General features: G+C 32.9%; 3 protein-coding genes across 4 annotated transcripts; 2 read left to right on the forward strand and 1 right to left on the reverse strand.

Moving 5' to 3' along the window:
• Positions 1–558: 558 nt before the first annotated feature.
• On the reverse strand, positions 559–4,232 carry ENH1 (rubredoxin family protein). Its single transcript, XM_021427285.1, has 6 exons — positions 4,033–4,232; positions 3,714–3,932; positions 3,431–3,597; positions 1,398–1,479; positions 1,195–1,263; positions 559–888 (listed from the first exon to the last, which is right to left on the reverse strand). Exons 1-6 carry the CDS (start codon positions 4,153–4,155, stop codon positions 718–720), a joined length of 831 nt encoding a protein of 276 aa, XP_021282960.1. The 5' UTR covers positions 4,156–4,232; the 3' UTR covers positions 559–717.
• A 1,413-nt stretch (positions 4,233–5,645) lies between these two features.
• RPN12A (regulatory particle non-ATPase 12A) lies at positions 5,646–9,213 on the forward strand. 2 transcript variants are annotated; one of them, XM_021426913.2, is made up of 6 exons: positions 5,646–5,846; positions 6,204–6,282; positions 6,730–6,832; positions 7,967–8,230; positions 8,586–8,697; positions 8,780–9,213. In XM_021426913.2, the coding sequence occupies exons 1-6, from the start codon at positions 5,742–5,744 to the stop codon at positions 8,924–8,926; spliced, it is 810 nt and encodes a 269-aa protein (XP_021282588.1). In that variant the 5' UTR covers positions 5,646–5,741; the 3' UTR covers positions 8,927–9,213. The 2 variants fall into 2 exon arrangements, with proteins under 2 accessions (XP_021282588.1, XP_021282589.1); XM_021426914.2 differs by having other exon boundaries at positions 5,647–5,846; positions 8,786–9,213.
• Positions 9,214–12,010: 2,797 nt separating this feature from the next.
• LOC110415117 (late embryogenesis abundant protein At5g17165) lies at positions 12,011–14,394 on the forward strand. The gene is made up of 2 exons (XM_021426623.2): positions 12,011–12,279; positions 13,880–14,394. Exons 1-2 carry the CDS (start codon positions 12,134–12,136, stop codon positions 14,136–14,138), a joined length of 405 nt encoding a protein of 134 aa, XP_021282298.1. The 5' UTR covers positions 12,011–12,133; the 3' UTR covers positions 14,139–14,394.
• The last annotated feature ends 4,570 nt before the right edge of the window (positions 14,395–18,964 follow it).

Below are 18,964 nucleotides of genomic sequence, written 5' to 3' on the forward strand. Positions count from 1 at the left end.
TAATCTCACACTCTTCCATGTTAGTTTTGTTTTTAGTATTAATTAGAGAGCTGCAAAAGGATCAAAAATTATATATTGAGCCCAAAGGAATGGGAAGCAGTGTTGAAGGATCAAGGGCCCTCAAGGAATATACTCCGTGAAATGCTATCTTCCCTGAAGGGGAGCTGAAACCCAGGGTTGAAAAGACCGGATTACTGATGATTTTGAATGGCATTTTCCTCTTTGGATTGAACAAGAAAGGTTTCAATTTGAGATTGACAAGGACAAAACATCACTACATATATGTATCTAATTTATCCTGTTCTTAGTTGATTTATGTGTTTCCTATGCCATAGGAGTGATCCTCTCCCAATTATGAATTAAGAATTTGAGAGAGGATCACCCCTATGGCAAACCACTTTACATGCATTTTGCAGATAATAACCTTGTTCCTGGACATCCTTATATCCTTTTCTTCTGCTTAGGGCTGTTCATATTGATCACTACTTACGAGGCAACAGCTACTTAGAAAACCTATGCAACAAAATGATTTAACTTAAAATATGTAGGCTGCAAAAGAAGAAGAAAATAGACTGTGAAAATTGCATTGGTCAGTGTACTGTTGTTTATGAAGCAGCTTTAGGCAGATTTCACTTATCAACTCCTTACATTTGATATTGAAACCAAATATGAGTTACAAAACCATACTTGTACCACCAGTTCTTTGAATACAGGATTTCACTGAAGGCCATAAACAAGTAAAGCTCCAACAGCTCCAACACCAGCTACCAGCCCAATAATGACACCAATTGGGGGTAACCCTGCACCAATAGCTTTGCCAGTATTCACATCATATTTTGCAAATCTCTTCTTCGGTGCTCGACATTGAGGGCATGCATAAGTATCAGGCTGCAGCAAATTAAAGAAGACAAAATTTAAAAATCTCTTATTCACAAAATGGATCGTGAGAGGATGATTAATCTCCTAGAGCAGTTTTTGGCACAATATACATTACCCATACTTTGGACATTAATAAAAGTGGATGATATGAGGTGAAAAGCATGCATAACCCATTGCTTATGTAATTGGTTTCATCAAATTCTTTGGACATAAATATACATGGCATGATTGAAAGATTGCTTATTGCACATGAGTTCAGATGAATTAACCATATAAGACGTGTGATTATTGCTGAGAACCTGGATACAGACTTGCCTGCTCATCAAAAGGTTTCTGTGCAGTGTATATGTATCCACAATCAAGACAAATATGAGTTGCTCTTGCCTGCAAAATTCTGTATACCATTAGTTTTTGCATTTGCAAAGTGATCTCATTCAATACACATGCAGTTGGATCTGAGCATGTATATATTTATCAAAAAGTGAAGTAGAATCTTAGTTGGCCAAATCTATGTTTGCCTTCTGAGCCTCAGTCAATTTCCTTCCAAAGCGAGGTGGTGCTGGCCGCTTTATTAGTCGTCTAACATCTACTTCTGCACCTCTGCATCAAATGGATAGGAGAGCTATCAGATACAGATCAGAAGAAAGTGAATTGGCAGAATTTTTTTCTTTTCCATTACTTTCATACTAGTAAAGAAAAATAGTAAACACATTACAAAAAGGAGTTTGATTATAGATAAATTAATGTGAAAATGGGACCTTTAACTAAATGGCAACTGCATTAACTCATATTAACTGATGCATGATATTTTTCCATTTCAAATTCACTCCCCTCTTGATCTTTCCTCATTGTAGAGTTAGTATATAAAATTCTTAAGCAGGAAAAGACCAAGGGTAGCACACTGGAGCTTCTGTCAGAAGATTTAGATGACATAAACTTCAAAAGATAAATATGAGAAGATGCTGGAAAAACCTACATTTCGTCTTGCTGGCCTTTAAAAAAAGATCTATGTTTTTCTACATCATATCTGCAAAACTTTTTAGTTTTATTTATTTTTCTATATTACATCTTTGAAATGACATAGTTTTTGCTATCTCAAAACATAGCAGAAGCAACAATGATCAAACACCAGACAGAAGAAGTTGCAGACTTGCAGCTCAATTTAGTGAAACCATAACCTATTCACAGGGGTAGCACATGCAGTTTGGCATGTAACCATGCATAACCAGATAGATTTGTATATATAATTATGCAAATACATTTTACTAAAATAATTAGAGTTCAAATATACATAGAACTGAAACTATGGGTAAGAGGTTTTCAAATGGTACACTTATGGAAGAGAACATTAAGCGAAATACTGAATCTTTGATGCTAATTCTTAATGCAGACTTGACAAGCATCATAATAGGATATGTTATGAAAACTATTGCATTGCAATAGATCCATAGTTCTCAAATTGTTTTAAAATAATTTAGGGTGTTTTATTAACTTTTTGATAGAACAGCAGAAACATCATGTTCACTGCCTAAACTTGTTATGTTACACTGTTAACATCAATTTATTTCTTTTAATGCTCCGCAACGGTTTGGGCAATACAAGCTGGTTATAAAACATATTTTCAAAGGGTGGATGGCCATAGTAGAGTCATGGAGAATCACTACATACAAATTTAAGTATACAATATTTACATAATGTTCATCTGAGGCAGTCATGAAATCCACCAAAAAGACATCAGTACCATCAAGTTGAAGCCATTGCCAATATTAATGCTAATACATTATATCATTGTGTTCCAGTAACTAGATATAACCAGATGGCATATTTGTTGGCAAATCGTTACAGAAGTTCTTCTTTTATAATAAAAAAATGTTTGAAGTATAAGTTCAAACTTAAAAAATAAGCACAGGTTACTGATAAGCCAACATGTAATGAATATGAGCAATGTGACACATCTATCTGGAAAGGAGAAACATGTTCTATCACTCTAATATAAAGAAGGAAAAAAGCACAAAACTTCAAATTTGTTTCCTTTGATAGGCAAATGACTGGTCATTGTTTATCTTCTAGTTGCCAAACATTCATATTCTTCAAGGAAAAACAATGACAGAGCAGGTTTAGCAGTAATATTGCCACTGGGGAAAGGAAAGAAGAAACAGAAGAAAAGGACCCTTGTTTGTCTTAGCCGTTTGACAAGCTCCCCTCTTTTTCTTGATTATTAAGGAATTAATTGAATGGTCAAAAACTCAAAGTGCCACAATAAACTAATTCTCCTGCTATGTTCCTCCAGTCGGCATTTGAAATAACTGGTTCTAAAGCGGGAGCACAATTGTCTAAACTCCTTGTCCACAAATATGAGCTTTTGTTTTTGGTCCATGAACCCACAAGAAAGAAGAAATCTTGCAGTTTGCGTGCTATACCATGAATTTATAGAAAGTATCAATAACTTTTCTTCCTCCACCATACTAATCATCAAAATTTTGCAACTAATACAATAAAAGGAAAGTGAAAAATAAAAGCAAGGAAATTAGATTTAGATCAGAAGGCAAACCTGTTAACAACAAAATAGACAGAATCTGGCTTTGCTTGGATGGCAGTTTTAGTGAATCCAAGCTTATCCGCAGGCCAAAGTTCATCTCCAAAGAAACTACTGGTGTAAAGTACCTGGTCCCCTGCCTTAAGCCCTGCTTTTGCTGCATTCCCACCCCCATCTACAGCCTACATCAATTCCATTTCAAAAATTACTGTGAATCAATATCTATCAGCAAATTGAATTGACAAATAAATCTCCGATACATTCTCACATCGATGATAGAAGGAGAATCGAAACTTACAGTGATAACTACACCACCTCCTTGTTTTTGACCCAACGTCAGGCCAAGAGGCTTGTCAACCTCAACCTCTATAGCTCTTGAAGCACCAGCAGTTCTTGCAGTGATCTCAAGTCCTCTTCTCGCATGACTGGAACTGGAGCTGCTCTTTCTCTCAGCTAGGAAGAAGCCTGAGACACCCTTTTTGGCCTCTTGAAGAGACAGGCCTTGCAATGCGGTTTTCTATACATGCATGAACGAAAAGAGAGGTTTCTGTTAATTGGGGCCTTGAAATGAAAGTATTTCGAGAGAATCTGATTCTGTCACGTATTCCATTCATTACCTGACAAGTATAAGGTGTGAATGCCTTTGAAGATGGGGTTGGGGTAGCTTTGCTGGAGTGGTTCCTGCTGGTGAGGGCGGCAGAGCAAGAAGAAGAGGCACCTGCAACCACAGCTGATGACATGGTTGAACTTGGTGTAAGAACAAGTGGCAGGGAAAGAAAGATAGTGAAATAAAAGGGGAGGACTTACTGGGTTTCAGTCCGTTGCAGTTGAGTTGAGTGAGGTGGCGTGGCTTCCTCGGTGTTGTTCAAGTTGTGTGGATAGGAATGCATGACTAGATAAACTTTTAGTGGCAGTAGAAGGCTGGTACACGTTGAGAGCCACACGCCCCCGCCAGGCTACTGCCCGTCTGTCTCAAGTCCACCAATTAATCAGCTACATTGTTTTCTTTTCATCTTTTTTCCTCAAAGAAGTCTGTTAATTTGTGTGCGTCAAGACCATCCTCCAAGGTTCTTTGATCTTCCTTTCTATAAAAAGAGGCTTCAGACATCTCTCTTGAAGAGATTCAACACTATACACTAACAACAAAAACTTCAATGATCTAATAACTATTCACACTCCAATATGGATGCATAGTGAATCCAGATGGGATACTGTTAATAGTAACGGACAAGTGTTCCTTCGGTTTTTGTATTTAGGCTTAAGGCCCACTCATTCTATATCCAAGAGGCCCATCACAGATCTGGCAACTCAATGGCTAATCACCCATCTGGTTTTACAAATGAGGAACAGAACGCATGGAAGGTTCTTCCATGATGACCTGCCATGGGGGACGCTCCCAATATAAAAGGGAGGAACACGAGATATAAGGTAACCTCTCTCTCATTCTCTTCTTTCTTTACACTCAAGACTAACTTGACCTTCAAATAGAGATTCATAAAAAACTTTTTTATACTTTTTTATTTCGTAAATTTCTTATTTAATTTTACATAATTAATTATCTACGCGTTTCATCTTCAATACTTTCATATCTGACGAAAGAAGGAGGTTCACAATCACACTCTACTCATGCAGTTACTTAGAAACATGCTACCACTTTAATACTATTAGACAACGTCATCAAAATTGTTAGTAGGTACCATACTTTGAATGATCACATCAATATGAAACATATTTTTACAAACAAGCTGGTACCTGACTTAAACCTTGAAGATATAATGAACCAATGTTTATGAAACTAGATGTTGCTAACCAACGGACATTGGCATGTCCCTTTTCCAATTTTAACATTTCTTAGCTACATTTTCTCCGGCCTTTAATATGATTAAAGCAACATCACCATGCAATGTTACAAGGGGTTTTGCCATGGGCACCAGACTCATATTGTTGTAATAAGCTCTTTAATCTACTTTCTTACTTCTATATATTATTATTTCTCAAAGGTAAATGTTCATTGCGTTTTGGCCTAATATATATTGTTCAATTTTATTATCTTTCTTTGGTTCGGTTCAATTTTATCCTCACTTTTATTCAGTGGTTATCATCTTATTATTTGTGTTGTTATTATTTTATTATCAAAATAATAAAATATTATATTGTTTTAATATTTTAAAATTAAAAATCTAATATTTATTAATAAAAAATAACTTTTAAAAAATAGATATAGAGACAAGAGAGCTGTAGGTTGTAAGTAAAAGTAGAAAAATTAGAAAGAGGAGTTCCATTGTTTCAGCAACACGAAAGCTTGGAAAAGAAAGAGAAAAGAGAAATGGATCCACAGTTAACCGAAGTGTCGCAGCTATTCGAGCGATTCAAAGCTGCATTTATCAGAAATGATTACGACTCCTGCGCCAATCTCCTTTCTCAACTCAAGGTAGTTTAACCTGTTCAAAACCTAATATCTCTGTTCTTTTTTTTAAGAAAAATTATAGGTTTTCCTCTTTATTTCCTGTCGAAAAGATCGAGCCTGTGTCGTAAATCTTCAGTTTCTTTGGAGGTTTGATTATTTTAGGGTTTGGGAATTTAGGGTTTTATGTTGGATGTTTCAATTGTGAATTAGCTATCTTTGAGCTTGAAAATGGGATTGATGAAATTCATTGCGTTGCATCTAGAGGAAGTACAAAAAAAAATATTGTTTCTTTCGTTTTTTGCTCGGCAGTATTTTTCGTTAATTCGTAAAAGTTTTGATATTGAAGTGCTGCTCAGAGTGATTTGGGTTTTATTATTGCAGGTGTTGCTGACAAAGTTTAGGAGCCTTCCTCCGTTGTTCGAAAATACACCTAACGCGGTTAATGAATTGCTGTTAGCAAGTAATTCTTTTGACTCAACTGAATGGGTTTTTTTTTTTTTTTTTCATTTTGTATGTTGGTTCATCTTTAATTGAAGCACTAGCTTTCACATACTTCAAAGGATGCTATATATATTGTAACTTGTTAGTGGAAGCGTCATGCACAATAACTAAATGTAACCTGGTTTTAGAAAAAGGGCATTGGAGAACTTTGTGAGTGGTGAGAACTACTATGAAACCTTTACTAAATCTCAGATATGATGTGGAACATGCAAGTTTATTTGTTTATTTGAAGGGAGCATTAAGCCTCCTTTTTGGAGTATAGATGTGGAAAATAAAGTTTCTTTCAACTGCTACATGAAAGTTGTTTTAACTAATTGGAGTAGGCATGAGAATTTAAGTCTCTACATGTTTGAAGATTATAAATTTATCCATTGTTTACTTCTCTCTTTTTCCCTGACATTTTCAGGGGAAATTTATGAGCATGCTGTTGTCCTTAGTGTGAAGATTGAGGATCAAGATGCCTTTGAAAGGGATTTCTTCCAGTTGAAGCCCTATTATACTGATGCTGGGTTAGTTGCTTGTCTTTCAGAGCTATGATGAAAGTTTAGCTCTCTTTTTTGGGAATTTTGTCATGTCACCTTAGTATAGCTATTGTCCTGTATGTATAATTTTATATCTATGTTTAGTTTTCTTCTTCTTCTTGTTGATGTAATTTCCTCCCCTTTCTCTCTAGGTGTGTAGGATAGATGGATATATAAGAGATTACATTCTATAAAGCCCTGCATAACGATTTATAAAAGATGGATAACAATTTGTCTAAGTAGAAACATCGAGTTAGAAGGTTTAATAATTCAAAAGGACTTGTAGGTCTAAATTGTGGGATGATATCGATGACAGAAAAAATTGGAAAATTATTTTCCATATGTATGTCCAATGCTTTTTGAGTGAAATTTACCATAATGGCCTAAAAGTGTATATATTATAAAAGATATTGCTAATGGCTGGCGTCTTCTTTAATAGAAATAAGAATCTGTTGATTAAAATGTTAATATTAAGGTAGTATCTATGGATCAGATCTACATTGACTACCATGAGCATGGCCATTTTGGGTGGTCAATGAATCTGCATAGCAAAAGCTGCCAATAATGGTGCCAAGTGTCATGAAGAATAATAGTGTAACTTATCCTCTATTTTCTGAACTCGTCTGCGTGACCCTGATTAAGTTTGCTGTCCACTTGCCAAATTCTATGCTTCCAACTCTTGCACATTTATTAAAGTATGGGGAAACATGTGTAAAAGATGTCTTTCTACACTTCAGATCATCTACAATGTGCTGTAGAGGAATTCCATTTTGTACCCACTCCTAAACATTTCTCGGTTGTTGTATTTCCTTCATTAATTTTATCTTGTGCCACTTCTCTATATAATTAGTTATATCTCCTTTTTTCAGTTTTGTAAGAATTTAAATGGTTACAGAAATTAAATAGGTTGTTGTAGGATTATGTTGCTACATTGGATTTGTTAAACTTGTCCCATTTAAACAAATTTTCTGTATTTATATATTTTGTAATCAAGGTTGTAAGTACACTTCCACTTCTTACGATGTGCGTACTCGTATGTGCTTATTACGTTTTTATCTCGAAGACTATCCTTTAGTTTATGGAAGTGATGCTAATTATTATACTTTTCTTTTGATTGAGCAGTAGCCGCCTTCCGCCATCCCCTCAAGAGTACCCGATTTTAGGTCTTAATCTCTTGAGACTTCTTGTCCAGAATAGGATTGCTGAGTTCCATACTGAATTGGAGCTGCTTTCAGCCACTGCTTTAGAAAATCCTTGCATCAAGCATGCTGTGGAGCTGGAGCAATCGTTTATGGAAGGGGCTTACAACCGTGTGTTGAGTGCCAGACAGACTGCACCACATGAAACTTATGTTTATTTCATGGATCTCTTGGCAAAAACAGTGAGGTAAGCGATTATCTTTGATGGATGGTGATAGTTTTGGGGGACAAGAAAGTTGAAACATGACAAAGGGGGACAAGAAAATTGAAACGTGACAAAACTTTATTTAAATTTGGTTGTATCCACAATTTTTTTTTTTGAATAGCGGTTGTATCCACGATTATTTTGAACCTAAGTTCATTTAATGACTTTATAACATCAGTGCTGATGGTGCTGCCTGTTTTGACCACCTGAGAGTTTCTTGCTGGTGGCACTTCCATGTTCATATGCTACTTTTAAGTAGTAGAGTCTTCTCTACAATTTCTTCTAGTGCATTGCTCAATACTTGTTAGAATAACTATTCATAATTTGTCGTTTTCAGAGATGAAATAGCTGGATGCAGTGAGAAGGCATATGATTATCTTTCAATTGATGATGCCCGACAGATGTTGCTGTTCTCATCTGATCAAGAACTTTTGGAGTACATCAAAGAGGTTAGCATTTGTGTAAAGAGTAATTAAAAAATTATTGTCAAAGGCTTTGGCATACAAGCTTAGTTGGACCTGTCCCCTTAAGTTGCAGGAGCATCCTGACTGGGAGGTGAAGAATGGATTTGTCTTTTTCCAGAAGGCCAAAGAATCTGCGCCATGCAAGGAGATTCCATCCCTGCAACTGATCAACCAGACTCTTAGTTATGCAAGGGAGTTGGAGCGGATTGTCTAGGGAAGTTGCTGTAATGATTGCTTTCCCTCCTGCTTATGGCACTCAATATCACTTGACATCAATTCTGTGATTGTGGATTTTACTTTCTACATCCATTATGAAACTTAAAGTTGTTGAGATTTCATTTTTCAAATTCTTTACATTAGTGGCACCAAATTGCTAGGATTACAACAGGGAATGGACCTCCCCTTTCGTTTTCCTGCCTGGCAGGTTGTTTTGTGTAAACTTTTTAATCATCTTGTGATTTAAAGAGCAGTCTGATGATTGATATGTTAAAATGAATTAAACTTAGGGAAGAAATAATGAATCAGTCAATTTCAATAGGTGAAGAGGGAAAACACAGTGGCCATTAGATGTCAGTGATCAGTCAGTGTATGGAAATTCTAATCATGTGCTTAACGTGTGTGTGTGCATTTGATAATGATATATGTGTTTTGCAAAGCACTTGATGGCGATTGCTGCTTTGTTATTGGACTCAAGCATAGTGTAACGGACATTAGCGTCCCATGTCTTATTTGATTATGTTTTTGAAAAGGTTTGGTGGTTAACCATTATCCAAGTGGGAGCGGTTAATTGAAAGGTGATCCACTCCAATGGGTGTAATTGTGAATTATTATCAGTATTGAAGGGGAGTGTGAAGGTTTGAGTATTATATTTTACTTGGAAAAAAAGAAGGGCATGGTCAAGTGATTGTTGGGTGTGGTCATGAGATGTTATTGTTCCTCCTCAGATAATTGGTTATTAGCTTCTTGATAATGAGTACTAACAATAGCAATTCCACAGATTTGACACAATCTTCTTCTGCTCTGTCGAAAGCATTGTCCAATGGCCTTATCCCTTTGTAAGGCATGAAACAATGAAAACATTAGCAAACTAGATATTAGTAACACCTAGGCTAGGCTAGGATCTTATCAATCGTGATTTGTGAAGCTGTGGGTTGTATCATTAAGCTTGCGTGTACATGACAATGCATTTAGTAGCAAGTGGAGGAGGATATACCATGGTACCCCAAAAAATGAAAAACAATGTGGTGGTTGTCTAGAGTAGAGAGGAGTATTTGTATTTGAAGACAAATTAGAATAATTTAACAAGTAAAGCAAAAAAAATTCTCAAGGCTAATTTTAGACAAATCAATGAAAAAGTCTCAAACTATTAGGAAAGTGAGAAAGATGTGCTAGGCTTTGTAGGGACGTAAAGGGGACTGAAAGATTAAAAAGGAACACCACTCTACACAGGAGTGTAGATGCTTAAGTCCCAACTTTTGTCCTCAATTCAGTAGTCACCTTTTATCACTACATTAATTATCAGAGAAGTCACCGACGAAATTCAAGCAGAAGGTTCACGAGTTTTTTGATGTTTTAAATGGTATGTTAAATTTCGTTTATAATATATATATATATATATTTTTAAGGTAATGGTCAAAATATAATTCGTGATAATCATGTAAAATAAAGTAATTGTTTTCTAAATGTACGTAAATGGGGACTTGGTTCGGATAGTTGAACAAGGAGGTTAAAAATACATCAATATACAAGTCAACTGCATTTAAGTGGTGGACAAAGGCGGATGAATATATTGTTAGGATATCCAAGCATACGCGGTTGGAACGCGTTTCTCATTTTTCCTAAACCCCAAAATAATAATAATAATAATAATAAACAACCCATTTGGAGGAACATTGTTATTTTCAAAGGCTACAAACCTAATATTCCTATTACTCCCTCCTCTTTTAAATCTCTACATTCCATTCAACCTTTTTTTTTTTTTTTTTTACTTTACGTCTTTTTCACTCGACCGTGCTTTCTTTCTTTTTCTAATATCAAACCTAATATTCCCATTCCCATGCCCAGGTAAGAGGTTAAGGCCTTGAAGCATGCTTCTTTGCTCCACCTTTATCTTCTTTTTTTTTTATTTCATAACCGACGAGACTTCGTTCTCATGTAAGGTATCGGCTTTATTACATTCTTATAAAATAAACAAGAATAGAATATTGTTTAAATGAACTACCTCATACATAATATTTTTATTTCCCCTTTTTTTTTATCACCGGTAACTCTTACGTTTTTTTTGTTTTGTATTTTCAATATTTATTTTATTCTAATTTTAAAAATATTATAATATTAATATATATATATAATCATCTTATTATTAAATTAAATCTTGAATATTCAATTTAAGATAAAAAAAATCTAATTTCTTTTTTTAGGGAAAAAAAAAGAAGAATAATTACTGCAGCTTTATAATAAAACTTAAAAGCGCAAAAGTAAAGGTAATTGGGAGATGGAAATTCCTTTATCCAAATCTATACGGAATCGGTCCTTTGCTTTCACGATATTTTCACTAATATTTGAACGACGCCCAATTTCCAGTTTGGGCCGCAAAGTCGTAAGACCGTACCCGTCCAAGTACAAAAAACTCTCACCCGATTAAGGACAAAACCGTCATTTAGTAACAACCGTTTCGCTTCAACCAATGACTAACACCGTCACTTAACACCACGTTACCCCACAACTAACGGTCTACCAGAATATTCCATCCTCAATCCGTATAGAAAGGATAATTATTAAAACTAAAAAGGCATTTAAACTCCGTCCAATTACATCTACCTCCCCTATGTTCCTTTACAAAATAATAATAAATTGATATAATTATATTTAGATGAAGTGCACAATTTTCAAGTTATTATCAAAATTCGAAAGTGAAAATTCTCCAATTATTTTAAAAATTATTATTCATGAATTGAAAATAAATTTTTTAAATTTTATAAATAAATTTAAATATATGCCACATTCAACCGGTAATATAATTATAGCTAAGGAAATTATAATCTTGATGTAATTGATCTATAAACGTGTAAAACATTTTAGGGTCGATTTATAACATAAAATTTTCTAGAAAAAAACAAAGAACCGAAAGTCAGCGCTAGAGTTCCGTCATAACGGTTGCGAAAAAGAAAACGGTTCGTTGGCCTAAGGGGTGTTAGCGGTTAGGTGCGGTGTTAGGCGGGCAAAGAAGGAAAGAGAGAGAATGCGGTGAGTCTCGCATCGGCATGATTCTTCCACTTAACTCTTTTTTCTTTTTCTTATATAAAGACCACTTATCGGGGGGAAATAAATCTATCCATCATCACAGTTGTTTCTTTCCTTTCGTTTCTCCTCTCTTTATATATTTTCTCTGCGTTTTTGTAGTTCTTTGGTTTTTCGGTATATGGCAGCCAATTGGAAGAGTGGTGGAGGGATCGCCAGCTTGGGGAAGCGACTTCTTGACCACACCTCTACTCGACACCCAACTCACTTCAACGCCACCACCACTCCCTCTCAGCCTGCTGCTGCTGCTGCTGCTTTCACTACCAGGTTCTCTCTAGCTTGCCCTTTTTTCCCATCATTTCCTTAACACTTTTTTTGAATGTTTTTCTCGATAAGGCTATGGTTTGCGTTTGATTTGACTGTGCTTGCTGAATTCCTGACACACTACTACTTCTTTCCCCTCATTTTTCTTGCTTCTACTATGTTGTTTTCTATTTTTTTAAGAAAATTGTTAAAAAAAAACTGTTTTTCCTCAGTACCATGATTTCTATAGTATTTTTTCTTTTGGGAAAATTGTTCCCAATGATATTTTTTTTCATATGATTTTCTTATATATATTTGTTATGAAGATTGCATTCAAATCGAGTATCATTTTGGTTTGGTTAGATGAATTACTAAATTTGATGGATCTCCTTTGAGTATTTTGTCCCATCATTTTACTAGTTCTTAATTCTTAATTAATCTAAGTTATACTAATTATATAATTAATTTTGATTTTTTCCTCTTTTAATCCCAATTATTAACTTAATCGAAATTTGTTATTTTTTAATTTTGTTACTGTATATAGTATAACAGTTTTTTTCCAGAAAAATAAAAATAGGAAAAAAAAATTAAAAGCTACTTAATTAAAATAATAGCGGTGGACAGGTTATTGCAATAATCGATAATCTCGTACAGGATGGGAAAATGCCGTACTTGGTGCGGGTGGGTCTAAGGAAAGGATAACCGGATAAGGACACACTGCTCTTTTGTCTCCTATTGGACACCTGTCCTTTCCCGGGGCACTTAACCCTTTTTTTTTTTTGGACTTTAGTGAAAATTACGTTTCTTTTTTCCTTCTTTTTTTAATAAATAAAATTATTATTTTCGTTTTATTAAACTTATTGTATTCACATTTATGTCATCGAATTCATATTTATTATTTTTTTGAGGAATATAATAATTATATAAAATTAAATAGTACTACGTAATATCAATCATATTCTCTATAGTCAATATTGGCTATAATTGAGAATTTGTATATGAATAATTACATTAATTATTTTTGGCTACATAAGTTTTATGTTTAATGTAATAAGTTTTCTTAAAGTGAATTTTTAATCCTTCTTTGTTACGTGTTACTTTTAATTAATGATAATAAATTGTTTAAATAAAATTTAAGAAATATTGACTTCTTGTGTGGTTGGCGTGCAAATTACGTCGGGTGGATCTTTTATAAAACCAGACCTGGACTGGCCACAGCCGACATTGTAATTATTTATAATAATGTTAAAGATTTTCAAGGGAAATGTTTTTTAATTAATAAAACTTAATGCAAGAAAAAGAAGGAACAAGGAAAAAAAAAAAGAAGGTTTGGTCGGTTGGAGGTTGTTTTCTGATGGGAGTCATAAGCGCGTCACGTGTCTTGTCAAACACTATTTTTTGGTTGTTGGAATCGAATGGAATGGTATTATCTTGACTCTCTTGACTCTTGATGCTGTTACTAACCCTTCCACATGATACATCTACACCTAACCTCACACTCTTTTCTACTAGTATAATTTGGTCAAATTGTAATTATCAATTACATAATTTACTGTTCAAGTTAATCTAGAAGGCTAGTCTGGTTGCCCATGTTTCATGTAAATGATGATTATCCTATGCGCAGGAGTGCACACGCATCGGCATATGACAAGAACCTGGATGATCAGGTCCGTCCAACTGTGGTACCTGATGATCTGATTAAGCCTCAATCAGACAAGTACTGGGCTCCACACCCGCAGACTGGGGTGTTTGGCCCTGCTACCGACCTCAACGCATCCGCCGACGGGGACCGTGCCAACGTTGCCGTGAACTCGGTCCTGGAGGAGAAGGCCTGGTTCCGCCCCACAAGCATTGAGGACTTGGAGAAGCCACACCATACATAAAGAAAAGGCGTGCTTTTAGCAGTCTTGCTTCCGGTCTAATAAAGTGCAGTTGAAAAACCCTGGTTTAATGTTTTTATGGTTTGGCTGGTAGGAACATACATTTATATCTATATATATAGTTGGGGTATCTAGCTTTAATAGTAGTGTTATATGGGAATTTGAATATCTAGTTACTATCACCTTTGTAACAAACGAACGTGTGTTTGTAATGCCTGCTGCCTGGTATCTTACTACAATAAAAGGTTTGGTTATGATGTGTATGGTGTCAGCTGTTAATTGCTGCGACTTTGTTGCCTTAGCTGTTGAATTCCCAGCCAACCAGACAAATGGTGGTCAACTGGGTGATGCGGATGGTCAGACCTGGCAATGTTATGGCTTTGCTGTTCCTATTGGAACAAGTGCCATCAGATAGCATGTGCAAATTGTCTTTAAAAAGGAGTGGCGTCGGACCCAACTGGGGTAGGAGCGAGTTACTGACGGAGTATGAATTTTGTGTTTAGAGAGGAGAATAGTTGAAGATAATATAAAATAATTTAGATAAAAAAGATTTATATAAAAATATATAAATAGATTTTAAGACTTATTCAAAAAATCAATTTTAATAATTTATTTAAAAATTTAATTGATATAATCATAAATAATTATAATAATCTCAATTTTTAAATAAAATTAACAATAAATAAAAATTAACAAATAGAATAACAAAAATTTCAATGGAATTCATTCAAAAAAATTAAAAGTTATCAATAAACAATTCAATGAGAAATAATTTTTTAAAATTAATCACAATAATTAAATACAATATCAATAAACAATTTAAATAAAAAAGTAATCCAGAATAAAAAACTTAATTTTTCACGATAATATAACTAAATAAAAAGAACACAAATAATTTGTAGGAAAGCAATCAAATAATCCCTAGATAAATAAGTAATAACAAACATTAAGTGCTTAATCAAATTCTTGTTTTATTATTTTCAACAAAAAATGACTAAATCGGTAAATCTTAAATCAAAATCACTAAGTAAAAATTATTAAATAAAAAAATTTAAAATTTAAAATATCAAAAATAAAATAAGTAAATAAATCAAACTTACCAATTATGATGACATAAAAATTGGGTTATCGACTAAAAGTTTTTTGTACAAGAATGCTGGAAAGAAAAAAGGTGTAATTTTTTTTTGTTTCTTTAGTATTTGGCCAAAGGAAAAAAGAACAATAGAGGGTTGTCGTGAGATTTAGAGAAGTAGGGTTTAGAAATAATTCTATTGTAATAGGTTTTATTTTAATCATATTATAAATTTGTTGTTAACTAATTATTATGGGACATCTCACCAAATAAAAAATTATTGCATGCATAAAATTATAAAAAAAATAAAATATGTTAATTTTTTTTAAAATTTTGATAAAGATGAAATTATTAAATTTTAAAAAATAAAAATAAATTAGAAAAACTTTGAAATTTTTTGAAGGGTGGGGCCCTCGCTAACCCCACCTCCCCCCTTCACCTCTAGGGCGAGCAAAATCAAATCAGACTAATTATTTATCTAAATCAAATGCAATTTTGGTAAAACAATTCGATTTAATTGGTTCATTGGATCAATTGATCCAAAATATTTAATTTAATTAGTTTTTTTATCGGTTTTTCGTTTTAAAATTTTTAGACTAATTTATCCAAAAAACCAAACTCATTATATATATTAATATATATAATATTTTTTATATATATTAAGAAGAATTAATATTAAACTTAATTAATAATATACTTAAAATATATTTCTTTATTATATGTACATATACAAATCATAATCATAGTAATTTAATTATATATATATATATAAATCTATATTAATATGAAATTACAAGTTATATAGTTTAAACGATATAACTTATATGTTAATTTTATAATATATGATAACAAATATCATATATATTAAAGTAAAATACTTTTATTCCCTAAGTTTTGATCGTAATTATATAGAAGTCTATTAATTTTCAAAATAAATATTCCATCTAAAATTTTTTTTTACTATACACTTAAATTTAACCGTTAGTCAATTATTAATGTTTTCATCAATTTGATAACGTGATAAAAATAAAAAAATAATTTTATTCTTAATTACTTCTTAAAATTATTATTATATAATTTTATTAATTAAAAAAAATCCCTAAAGAGCACCGGAGCTTCTTTAGGGAGCCATGATCAAGCTCCCTAAATGAGCATTGGTGCTCCCTTGGCGAGCACTAAATCTAAGGGTGCACGGGCTCCCCGAGAGGAGCATTGGTGCTCCCCTTCTTTTGGGGAGGACTAGTCGATGCTCCCCTTTCTTAGGGAGTTTGGGAGCACCCATTTGTATTTTTTATTTATTTTTTAAAAATATAATAATAATTTTCAAAATTAATAAAGAAAGAAATAGTATTTTAATTTTTTCTTAATTTTTGTTAATAGTGTTTACATTTTTGAGATGGAGTATTTATTTTGAAAAATAATGGACTTATTTGAAATTTCAACTAAAATTTAAAAAGAGAGGGTATTTTACCCTATATATTAATATGTTAGAGTTATTACACCTTAGTAATGTTTCTTAATATATAATGTTATGAATATATATAATTGTATAAATATTATATATATAATTTATACATAAGCATCACTATAACTTATAATATTTATTTATATGATTACACTTAATAACCTTATTAATTATCACTCAAGTTTTTATAATATATTATTTATAATTAGTTATTATTTATACAAACTTTTATATAAAATATTATAACATATAAGTTATGTTATTAATTTCATATATACACAATAAAACAATATATTATATATATATTTAATTTATATATAAGCATTACCGTAATTCATAATAGACTTTATTTATATGATTATACTTAATAATTTTATTAGTTATCATTTTCATTTTTACAACATATTGTTACAATTAGTTATTATTTACACAAATTTTGTTATAAAAATTAAATATTATAACATATAAGTTGTGTCATTAATTTCATATATATAATGAAGTAATATTATATACATATACGTATATTTAATTTATAAATAATTTGTATATATGTTTTATAATTATAGATTAAATTTATAAATTTTAATATAATAATTTGTAAAAAAAGTGATAAAGTTTTGATTTATTGATCCAAAACTAAACCGATCAAACCAATTCTATATTTGATCGGTTTAATTTTTTTTTTATATGATCGATTTTGATCAATTTTCTACAAATGCTTGATCTATTTAGTTTTTAGGTATCATAGATCAAAACACCTAATTTATCCATTTACTCATTCCTAGGGTAGGGCTCTGGACAAATATGTGGTTTTTGAGTAGCGTAGGGAAGACGTGTCGGACCAAACTTTTGTGATTGCTTTCTCTAATTAATTTCGATGCTTTAATTAGATCACGTAATTTCATTCAACTTGTCTAGATAATGGATACGATTCAGCCTTTAACACCCATCTCAGAGAGAAATGCTATGATGCTTTTGTTCTAGTTGGGTAAACCTATGAGGGTACAATTTGCTGGATTCTGTTATTCATTTGAGGAAGATAATGTCACCTGAAATTATTTATAGATTTTCAAGTACCAAATAAGAGGATAATGTCACAACCAAATACAAAATTAAAATTAATACTATCTTTTAATTAAAAATTTATTTTCTTTTCCTAAGACAAGAAATCAGCCTAGCTGACAGCTTTGTCATCAGAAAGGACTATCTGTGGTTAGGGATTAACAGGGCATGTTGCCTAAATATCTCATACCTAGGAAAATTTTTGGAGGAAATTGACAAAGAGGACAAACAAAATTGAGATCAGGGTTTAGCCATGTTGCTTATTGCCTGCTACTGCTAGGGTCTGTTGTCCTGCTTCTACCCAACGGTGAAAGGAAGAAATGGGAGCCCATTTGGCTGTGGAAGGTTTAGACAATCAGCAATACAAGCAACATGCTAACATCTGGCCCCCTCTGCTTCCCTTTGTTGGGTAGAAGTCACTTTTCAACCCTTCTGGAAGATAGCCCTTCAATTAGGGTAGAAATATGACTTATGTAAGATATAGAAATAAACTATCCTTGAAGACATCCTTCAGTTAGGAAAGACCTGGACAAAAACTAAGAAGATATGCTGGAAGTTGCTATCCCTGATAAATGTAAGATAAGATCGACCATCCAAGTTGGCATAACACTTGTGATGAGGGACCATGTTTGATACAATTACTATTTTATAATTATGAAAATTTAACCCTCCATGAAGTAAGACATGACGTCCGATCTGCAAGAATTGACAGATGACAGCCATGAACGATCAACATAGAAATCCAGGTAATGCCTTATCTTAGAGGTATCATCTAAACAGAAGTGCAAAAAAGCATGTCAACAGGAATGTCATTATCACTAGCAATATCAGTAACAGCTGAGGCATAACATATAAAACTCACTTCTCAGGTTTAAATATCAGTAGTAGTTGGACAGTTGAATGTCTATCAACTATAAACACAACTCTCAAAGATCATATTCTTTGACAAAACATCATTTAATTTTCAATCTGGAGGTGTTTCCATTGTAGTACTATCTGTGGCAATCTTCACACTAAATGCTGATTCTTATACAAATTAATCGATTTAATAATAATAAAATTAATACTATACCATTTATAATTTTACCAGAGTGCCAAGTGCAACAAGCACCATCAACCTAGTACATTTGGTGAAGTGAAGCAAGTTTTTGAGGAGTCACATTGGTTGACATTGACAGGTATCCTAAGGAGGCTTCACTGCTCATAGCATCTCCTAATATAAAGATTTTT

This window comes from Theobroma umbraticum, unplaced genomic scaffold (genome assembly GCF_002168275.2).
Source record: "Theobroma umbraticum cultivar Fairchild unplaced genomic scaffold, ASM216827v3 scaffold_147.0, whole genome shotgun sequence".
Lineage (NCBI taxonomy): Eukaryota > Viridiplantae > Streptophyta > Magnoliopsida > Malvales > Malvaceae > Theobroma > Theobroma umbraticum.

Bases quoted from the DNA above. Each gene is read 5' to 3' on its own strand.
- ENH1 (XM_021427285.1), bottom strand. From the start codon at position 4,155: ATGTCATCAGCTGTGGTTGCAGGTGCCTCTTCTTCTTGCTCTGCCGCC. The intron at 1,264-1,397 runs GCAAACATAGAT...AGAATTTTGCAG, and splicing joins AATTGACTGAGGCTCAGAAG to GCAAGAGCAACTCATATTTG. The intron at 889-1,194 runs GCAAGTCTGTAT...AATTTGCTGCAG, and splicing joins AGAAACCTTTTGATGAGCAG to CCTGATACTTATGCATGCCC.
- LOC110415117 (XM_021426623.2), top strand. From the start codon at position 12,134: ATGGCAGCCAATTGGAAGAGTGGTGGAGGGATCGCCAGCTTGGGGAAG. The intron at 12,280-13,879 runs GTTCTCTCTAGC...TCCTATGCGCAG, and splicing joins GCTGCTGCTTTCACTACCAG to GAGTGCACACGCATCGGCAT.
- RPN12A (XM_021426913.2), top strand. From the start codon at position 5,742: ATGGATCCACAGTTAACCGAAGTGTCGCAGCTATTCGAGCGATTCAAA. The intron at 6,283-6,729 runs GTAATTCTTTTG...TGACATTTTCAG, and splicing joins TAATGAATTGCTGTTAGCAA to GGGAAATTTATGAGCATGCT. The intron at 8,698-8,779 runs GTTAGCATTTGT...TGTCCCCTTAAG, and splicing joins TTTTGGAGTACATCAAAGAG to TTGCAGGAGCATCCTGACTG.